This window comes from Ctenopharyngodon idella, chromosome 21 (assembly GCF_019924925.1).
Source record: "Ctenopharyngodon idella isolate HZGC_01 chromosome 21, HZGC01, whole genome shotgun sequence".
Lineage (NCBI taxonomy): Eukaryota > Metazoa > Chordata > Actinopteri > Cypriniformes > Xenocyprididae > Ctenopharyngodon > Ctenopharyngodon idella.
The window spans coordinates 13,992,342-14,002,810 of NC_067240.1; the positions used below are offsets into that span (position 1 = coordinate 13,992,342).

The following is a 10,469-nucleotide window of genomic DNA, read 5'->3' on the forward strand; positions in this document are numbered from 1 at the left end:
TTAAGTCAATATTTCAATAATTTAATGATCCATTTGCATGTTCACAGTTCTCTGATGTTGATAATAATAATAATAATAATAATAATTATAATATTTAAGAACATTTAATTATTCTTCTTTTATTATTAGTAGTATGTTTTAACTAATTCTAAAAATAAACAGAGAAATATATTGGTGTTGTAAATTACTAATTGAGTTTGATTGACAGGCGATCTAACCAGTCATAACGCCGAACCACCATTATGTCCGACAAAGCAGTCAGGGGATTTAGTAGATTACATCGGTGGACTTGAACCTGAAAAATGGAGTGTACTGACATCTTTCTGCGGTTGAAACAATATTCTTTCATGTTTATTTGATGCTATAAAATTAACTAGTAAGAAGAGATTATCTGTTCACAAGCCGCTTGAACTGAGGCACAGCGATCTGTCACGACACATTAAGAGCCACAAAACGGTATTTATTGTTTAAATTTCTTTAAAAATTACAATATTTGAAATTTGAGAGTTTGTTTCATATCGAAAGTAACCTTCTCTGTCTTGTCTGTCGACGCGTTGTCAGTGTCCTCTTTGCTCTGCATGTACCTTTTCATTGCGTGAGAACATGTGTGGCGAGAGAACGGCATGGCTTGTCTGACATAGCAACAGTAACTAAAGGGAGCGGGTCTTTGCGAACGGTCAATTGTACTGTAAAATAAAAAATATTTGAGAATTGTAATAATGAAATATGCTGCATGCGTGCTTCATTCTGAAATCAGACTATACAATTATTTCATTAAATTGCAACCTTTGATTTGTTAATCACACTATATCGCGATTCTCATGCAGCCCAAATTATTTATTTTAATTTTACAGGGGAAACCCTGTTCTAAATCATGACAGAATTGAAATTTTTGGGTGAAATATCCCTTTAAAAATCATGAATGGCATGCCTGATGAAAGACAGCCTTGGATGCCACATCTCAAAGCCTTAACAACCGAGAAAACATGAGCAGTGGCATTTTTGTATGTCTAATAGATACAAATTCTTTTGCTTTTAAACTCCACATTGTTAACTCTCATTTTGGTTTCTCACAAACATTCAGAACACAAATTCAAGTAGCATGACGAAGCTTAAATGGAAAAATCTATCAGTTAAAATAGGTATGATCTTTGAACCATAAAAGCTGATACTGCATGAAGAAGCAATGACGGCATCTCTAACAAAGGCCAAGAAGGGAAACGATTAACCAGACTAGTAAACCCCAGCATTTAGCATGCGTGCCATTCCACACCTGAGCAATGTCCATCGTGTGAGCCTGACTGCTCTGCTAATTGTTTCAATGCATTTCCAGCCACCGTAATGAGATGGAACTTCTCAGTAGACCGTCGGGACACCGAGTCGATACAATCAGCTAAGTTTGTCAGGGTTATTTACAAGATGGGAGCCTGGCTACCAAGATACAGGAATGACTGTCACACAGTTGAGGGCCTCAACACAAGAAGCCAATCTGCATCATTTGTGTGTGTGTGTGTGTGTTCTACATTGACACAAATAATAAGACAGAAATAAGTGTCAAACAATTTAGCTGCCTACGAAGAAATGTGATGCTTTTGTTTCATTATCTGAGTCAGCTCTTAGAGTCGTGATCTGTTGGGCTTGAAGGACACAGTAATGAAGGCCACAGATAGTGTGGAAAAGCTGATGTGGTTGGGACGGAGCTGGTGAGAAACAGGGGTGAGACCTGTACGACTGGTTTTTCATGGCTTCCCTGAGCTGCATAACAAAAAGACCTGCATCCACGTCAACTGTTTAACTGAGCTGTGAATGCTGGCGGCAGCTCTAACAGTATGATTTTTATTGAAAAAAGAAAGGATCAGAGCGAATGGTAACAGAAAATACACCATAAAACTGGGTCTTAAATTTGTGGTTAGATATATATTTGTCCTCAAACATTCAATGCCTGGTTTCTAAAGGCAGTAGTGTTTGGAAAACCTGTTTGGAAACAATCTATTGTGCATAATTCCACCAGTGGCATGAAAACTACACTTCACCTTTAAAGATGAAACATAATTCACAACCTACTCCATAATGTGGTGCATTTCAGAGCAAAACAGGATATTTAATTTATTTTGTTATTTCATTTTGTTGTTTTCATTCATTACCTCTAGACTAGATTACTAATGCATTACTAGCTGGTTGTCCTGCATCCTCAATAAACATGCTACAATTAATCTAAAATACAGTTCTTACCAGGTCAGGAAAATATGATCATATAACACCAATTTTATCATCTCTACACTGGTTACCTATTAAGTTCTGTATCGATTACAGTATTGCTACTGACTAGGGGTGTAACAATATATCATGTCACAATGTAATCGCAATACAAAAATGCAACAATTATGGTATTCAAATTTTTAACGCATTTAACACACTTGCCCCGCCCCCAGACCTACGTAGGTCATCATCTGACATTTCATACAGTTGATGATGAATATGATGCAGGCAGGGCAACAACTCAATGCGTAATGCTGCCGAGCGCGAGTTCCAGCGTGACGCTACAGTTAGTGGTCATAAAGTGCGAGATAAGATGTAAGTAGCTAAAATACCCATTTCTTGATAACTGTTTTATGTTAGAAATGTTAAACGACTGACAAAAGTAACCAGGGATGCAAACAAATAAACTTCAGAGACAAAGATAATGAGACTGAGGGAAAAAAAGAAAGAGAAAGTGATGATGGTGATGACCCATATATTATAGATATTTTAAAGCTATTATTGTCCAATTTTTTGGCCTTCAAACGTCTTAAAATGCACATATGTAGATCAGAGAAATCTGAATTTTAAGAAGTTAATATTGCGTTATTTTAGACTTCACTCCTGTATAAATCAGCTGTTTGAATGAATGGAATGAATCAGACATTTACCGTTACCTACTGCCAGTTTTAGTTTCTTATAATTTAAAAAACAAAACAAAAAATAATATCTTATTTCCACGTTAATAAATATAAAGATATAGTCACCCAAAACATGAAAATTCAGTCATTTACTCAACCTAATGGTCCAAAAGTTTATGTAATAAATTCTATGTTGAATCAAATAAAACATTTTTCTGAACCTACTTTTTGTAATGTTTATTTGATGCTTTACACAATTATGACTTCAAATAATCTTTCTGGGGTAATTTCTCAGCCAAATTTGAGGTGCGATTAATTAGATTAATTAATCGGCACATCATTTAATTAATTAGATTAAAATTTTTAATCGCTTCACAACCCTAATAATAATGCAATGGGGAATATTTGTGGGTCCTGATAATGCCAAATGTCTCATGTTACCAGTAAAAAGTGGCGTATATTATTTTAAATATATCTAGTCAGTGACAGAGAGCAAACATATTCATCTAAAATAAATCATGAATATTTTTATTCTGGTGTCACCATGGGGTTACCAGCACCAAGTCCAAGCCAATTCATTTCCACCCCCAATGTAATACCAAAATTAGCATTTTAATCAACAGTACATTTTGACCCAAACTTGTGAATAGTAGTGTAATTTTAAAAGAAAAATCAATACAAATTGATAGCAAATTATTGAAAACATTTAGTTTTTTGGAATAGAGTGCACCAATGAATTGTTCACAATTAGAACAGAATTGTGCATTAAATATGGTCAATTTGTGATGTCATGTTGACATGTAGACATGCAGACTACTTGAAGAGAAGATACCATAATAACATATATTCACATTTATGAACAGCTGTAACTATTATAAATAATAATAATAATAAAAACACTTACACCCCTAGTATATTTCTGCAGGGCAAAGATCAATGTCAGGAAGTCTCAGGTTTCACTAGATTCAGCACACTTTCCCCTTAGGCTACAGGGTAAACGGTCAGTACAAAGCTCTGCGTCTCTGCTAGCCACACCCTGATCACTGTCAACACACTCACAAAAGTCCTAGAGGGAAAGATCAGGTGTTTCCTGGGGGACGCGTCACACTTTTTTTTCCACCTGTGATCTTTGTCCTGACCACTGTCCAGGAATGATTGGCCGGCTGCCTGAATTACTGTGAAATATGACACCACTACCTGAATGTGACGCACCCAGAGTGAGGCTTGATAGCAGTGGTTAACAGGTGAGCCACCCTGGGAGACTTCCAGCTAAATCAATAAAAAGTGAGAGGAGAGCACTGAAAAAAAAAAAAAAAAAGGTTTTGTTGTCCCTAATTTCCCAATTCTGTATAAAATTCCCACTTCATTATAAACACACATGCAAAATGGGAGGCTATATTGCATAGTGAGATATATTGCATTATATTTGAGAGATGATATTGCATATTTACAATACATTTAATATAATTTATAACGCTCACATTTTTATTTATTATAAAAATTACCATCTACTATGTGTTGTTATAAATGTGCATTTAAATAAAATAATTTAATATTCTTGTGTTCATTTAGTGAATTAATTTTACTTAAATACTTAGATTTTATTTGCTTTAAAAATGTCAAGCAGGTTCGGTTAAAGGATTAGTTCACTTCAGAATTAAAACCTTTCCAACGTGATTGCATAATGCGTGACGCATTGCAGAGCTAGTGCAAGATGAGCATTTGTGGTTAAAAAGTATATCATCTTTATTTTTTTAGAAAATGACCAATTGTTTCACTAGATAAGACCCTTTTTCCTTGGCTGGGATCATGTAGAGCCTAAAGCTGCATTGAAACTGCAATTTGGACCTTCAACCCATTGAACCCTGTTGAAGTCCACTATATAGAGAAAAATCCTGGAATGTTTTCCTCAAAAATCTTCTTTTTTTTGACTGAAGAAAGAAAGACATGATCTTGGATGACATGGGGGTGAGTAAATTATCAGGAAGTTTTAATTCTGAAGTGAACAGTGAACTAATCCTTTCAGCTTTGTTTATGTTTGCAGATCAATGTTTATGAATAAAAGATGAATAAAATTGAAAAAATTTAATCTGCTCATCATATAAAGCAATTGTGTCTCTTCAGAAAATTGGATTCATATGGATTAGTTTTATGATTTCTTTATGAACTTTTTAATGCGTCAAAGTGTCAGATGTGTAGCTGTCAATATCTTAATTTGTGTTCCGAAGATGAAAGAAAGTCTCATGGGTTTGGAACGACATGAGGGTAAGTAATAAATGACAGAATTTTCATTTTTGAGCAACATCACCCAGCCTTGTTTGTAGCCTATCCTACACCCATAATCACTGGGTGGGTAAATCATATTACTTTGAGCTGTGCTGATGGAGCCATTAAAGCGATGTTAAACAAGAACTGATCATAAGCCACATCCTTAAAACCTGCCATAATTTAGATTACAAGTTATACAGGAACTCACAGAGGTACATTGTTTTCTTACATAAAAATGTGCATGAACATTACAATATGACATCTTAAGTGTTTCTCTTATATTTCTCTCCCCAGTCCTCATAGAGACTTTACTGATGCATAAAGAGACTTTATGCATCAGTTACCTTAGCAGTGGTATTAGCCGAGCCATGAGTGGAGGGAGTGTGATCGCACATCCAGCCCAATGGTACATTCCCCCTGGACCTGCACACGACTTGTTTACCTGCCCAGAGGCACTGAGAGACCTCGACAGTGATGTACTGTAGCACATGGTTTAATCAAGGAGATACAGTGATGAAAGGGGGTGTTTTTCTTTTACAGCATGGCAGAAGAAAAGAGAGTCTATTTGGGATGGACAAAAACCGAGTTAACACCGAGTCAAATCTAGGCTGGGGTCAACTCAACAATACCTCCCCACTGAGGAGGGGGTCGAAACTTCAGCTTGGGTGCATTGTGCCCCAAACTAATCCTCTTTCTGAGACCAATAACCAAACAAAGACACAAAGCTCCAACAAAAGGCTACATAGTAACTTACATACACAAAGCAGGGAGCGTCAAACAATAACATAATTTAATATTATTTATAAAATTATTTTTCTTTCAAAATGTGTTTTCGATATTTAGTAAAGGTATTTTACTGTATCAAAGAGTCATCAATATCATTTTCCCAGAAGAGAAAGACATTTTAAAGCCGCCATAAAATCAAACCTTGAGAAGACATTTAACTTGGATATTTACGTCACAACAGAAAAGGAAAGACTATTTCCGTTTCATGCAGACTTTAAATGTGTATATCTGCAATAATTTTGAAGACTTTTAGGAATACACTAGGATTTAGACATTTGACTAAAAGAAATAAAACTTATTTCAGGAGATAAATAAAAGTGACACCTCAAGATGCTATATGTTCTTATCTGTATGATAATATTGTATGCACAGCCTCTTTGTAACTAGCACGTTGGTTTAAGAAAAAAAACAGATGGCAGATTTTCTCCCTGGTCTTACAGATTATCAAAAAGTAGACTATGAAGTTTAATTAAGAGATGAGAGGGGACGGGGGGTTACCACAGATGACTTTGAAATGAGATCTGTCCAAAAAAAAAAAAATTTACAGCTAAAAATGCCTTTTTGTCTTTTTGTCGTTTGATCATTAAGATAACAGGACACAAGCTAAAAGTAAAAACTGAAAGCTGTGGAATACTCTTGGGGTGAAATATCTGATAAAAACACAAAGGACAAAATAAGGGATTGAACTGGTGTAAAATGTATCCACCCTTATGGTGACTCTATTTGAATTGGGCTGAACTTAACAGTTCACCCAAGGCTGAGGACTGGAGGAAAAGAAACAATATTAATTTTGCATACAGGCCCAAACAACTTGGAAAGAATGAGTCATCTGCAACATTGGTATCTGATGATAAATATGAGGCAACAACAAGGTCCTTCCTAATTTGTAATATCAACATTCCCTCTGTGAAATATTTCTACAAGAGGTCAACGTAAAATAATAAAAACATATCAATTCGTTACATTTGTGGAATTACAAGACATGAATTTCTGCTCAATTTCCATGACTTTTCCAGTCATCTGTGATGAGACGAGAGTTGGATAAAGAATTATTAATAATCAAAACAAATTCCAATTTCCATCTGATTAAATATTTTAGAGGCACAGCTAAGAAAAAAAATGTTATTTACTACCAAAGCTGTATACATTTCCATGACAAAACTTCCCTAATATTTCCAGGTTTTCCATAACTTTGGTAATCCTGAAAATACATCTACAAAAATTGTCATTTTAACAATTCAAACAAACATAATACAGATTAAAATGCTCCAAATTCAATGGGACACCTTTTCCAAACAAATGTCACATACTATTCCCAAACAGCTCATTACATAACCTATAATAAATTGATTAATTTGATTATGACTGGACAAGGATCCTGTCTTCAAGAGCAATATCAAATAAACAGCAGTTACTGATTATCCTGAGTATTGACAGACAACACGTAAATGTATTGTCTAATAGATGAAAATATCAACCACTAAAGAACAAGAGGAAGAGCTCGTCATGGACACTTGCCTCTGTTACAATACCTAGTAAGCTGCCTTCACAGACAGCATTGTTTGACATCAAAGCCGCATTAGAATGCTGTCTAGATAGGCAGCTCAGTAGGTTTCGAGCCACCGCGAACGCCGAAACTACCTACAGACCGAAACCAACACAAACACACCTGTCCGCGATACTTCCCTGTGTTTTATAGGAAGTTAAGGGCAGTTATGCAGAACTACAGGGCGTCATATAGTTGAAGATTACCTTTTGTGAGGTTTTATGATATTTTTAGATTTATTAAAAGATGTCAAGCTAGTCACGCTACATTAAACGAAGATTTAAGTCTCTATCCAAAGACTGACGCGTTTGGCGTCGTTTACCATCTCACACAGTAAATTACATTATATTACTGTGACATATTACATTTAACTACTTATTTATCTATTTAATGGTGGGATAAAACTTAAAATCTAACGTTATTCCAGCAACTCACCTTAGAGTAGAGTTCAGTCACAGACATGATCCCAAATAAAGCAGCTCCCACCTAAACTAGTGACATCAGCTCACGTAAGGTTAAATGTTTCCGTTTGAATATGATGATATTCCCATCAAGTTTTGTAATCCAGCTCTCGTGTGTCCTGTCACCACTCCATGTCGTCCTGTTATGCTGGTTTGTACTTTTGAACTCCCTCTGACGGCTAATGTTAGCGCGTTAGCCGCGCCTGATCACGGCAGGTGTCTGTCCCCATAATTGAAGTTGAGTTAGAAAAGCGCCTTTCATCCTCCGCATAAAAAAATTACAAGTTAAAATAAGCGGTGACTAGGACTTATCACAGACTTCTAATGATGGCTAAAAGGTATCGGTTAAATGAGAAAAAAATATGCAATTGTCAAAAATGCAGGAGTGAAGTTGCTGCCTTCCCTTCTTCCCGTCTCCACGGACTCGATCATGCTGCTGCTGACTGACATGACCGCAGTGGCAGAGGATCATGGATCAATGGCACAATTCAGTGTGTCTACAGCGACACCCTCTGGCCAATTACAGCACTGCACTAAAAATTACATGTTGACGGAAATAAAAATGCTAGATTGTAAACGTCAAGATTGTGAGTACAGACTCAAAGTCTGTCAGCAATTAAAAAAATATTACGAGAGAATTTTGTTAATATGTACATTTTTACCTTTGTATAAGTGCCGTTTACATTTAAATTAGTTCTGAACACCAAATGAGGAGAAATGCAAAGCTACAAGCACTTGCCTCATAGCTGTAAATGAGATGTAAATAAACGTATGTGTGAATGACAAAAGGGTGTCCAAAAAATGAGAAAACTTATAAAAATCTAAAAACTTACTGACACACAATTTTTTTGTCACATGACAGCAAAATACCTTTCTTATTGATGGCTTTTTAATTAATATTTTAAAACAAACCAATACCAAAAACCAATATTTCCATTATAAAAAATATGCTTGTTTTTATCTACTTTTCTGTATTGCACTTCTCTAACTTGTGTACCACAAGCTTACAATTAAAACTTTATTTGCAGGGAAGTTTGTTAGCTGAAATTGTGTCTTATGATTAAGTTTGTGTTGGTTCTCATTTGTAAGTAACTTTGGATAAAAGCATGTGCTAATTGAGTACATGTAAATTTAAATGTAAAATAGCTTCACTGCTTATTTGTGTTTTTTAAAGAAATAATAAACATATTAATAAAATTGAATTTCAAGACTTTTCTTTTCTCTGGACAGTTACACCACCTATATGTGTTTGCCTTTGCTTTTAATTTTAAAAAATAAATAAATAAAAATCACAATGAGATTTATTTATTTTTGTTTACTTTTTGAATGACTTACTAGATCCAGACAAAAAAAAAAAAAAAAAAAAATCACATCATTGACCTGTATACATCACTAAATTCAGTGTTTTTGATAGTCATCTGAGAGCATTTTAGCTTAAATGCTAACTCCCTGGAATTATTGTTATTTACATAAATTTTTTACTTCTGCTAGACCTTGAAGCACGTAGTGCTAAAATAGGCTACTACTACTTAAAGGTGCAGTATGTAAGAATTCTGTCTGCTAGAGGTCGCTAGAGGCCTATTCAAAACGGCGTAGCTTGATGACGCCAAGTTTGAGAGCGGAATCTTGGGACATGTGGTCTCCACCTCAACGGACGGTGCAAAAGAATAGGGATAGGACTCGGGAAGAAATCATGTTCATGGATGCAATTATTAACGTTACTGTAGTATGAAGCAGAGCAGGACCCAGTGCTGTGGGAGCTGAACGTGTTATTCTATATTCTTTGGCTGAACGAGGCCGCTGGAGTGATTGCGCAACACGCCTCACGAGCAGCGGAACTTTAATTATGACAAAGTCGCCGGCGCCGCTTCCGCTATTCCTGTCCTGAGTATGAGGTAACACAGCTCTGTTTATCAAATTAGATACATTTGCGTGTGTTGAAAATGATGTTATAACGTTACTCTGTGCGTTCGCTCGGTGGCTCGGAGCCTTCGTTAAAATTGCAATTTTCTCATTTGGGATATTGTAAGTACTCAAGTGAACAAAATATATAACACTGGCCTAGTGGTTTTTGGATATTTTACTGGAAAAATATTACATATTGCACCTTTAATATACAGTATAACATCTGAATACACATCATTGCACCGAGTTAACATTGCTCTGATGAAACTGATTGGGCCCATTTCATTTTGATCAGACATTAAGTTTAACTCTCTCTCTCTACATTTATATGTACCCTTCTAGATATATTTGAGAGCAGAACCCGCCTAGAATAAACAGATAGATAGTGTATGCTGTATTTGCTCAGTGTCTGCATCATTAATCAAAGACACAAAGCTGAGCAACACTCAGCCTCTCAACTCTTATCTGCAAGGTGCAGAGTGGACGCAAGCCATGTGTAAAGTACAGGGTGGAACATAAATTCAGTCTAAGTTCACATCCTGAATAAGGACATAAAATATCACATTTTGAATTATTTTTTTTAAAATTAATTTATTTATAAAGCTGTAACCCTAAAATCTCAGT

At 35.5% G+C, this 10,469-nt stretch overlaps 1 protein-coding gene across 2 annotated transcripts in view; it reads right to left on the bottom strand.

Moving 5' to 3' along the window:
• Nucleotides 1-8,408, bottom strand: part of myo5b (myosin VB) — a 50,892-nt gene extending 42,484 nt beyond the window's left edge. The window contains exon 1 of one of the 2 annotated variants that reach the window (XM_051877136.1): nucleotides 7,915-8,408. In XM_051877136.1, coding sequence (XP_051733096.1) covers nucleotides 7,915-7,941 — 27 coding nt within the window. In that variant the 5' untranslated portion in view covers nucleotides 7,942-8,408. The remainder of the gene's footprint in view (nucleotides 1-7,914) is intronic. The other variant, XM_051877137.1, reaches the window with a different exon arrangement.
• Between the last annotated feature and the right edge of the window lie 2,061 nt (nucleotides 8,409-10,469).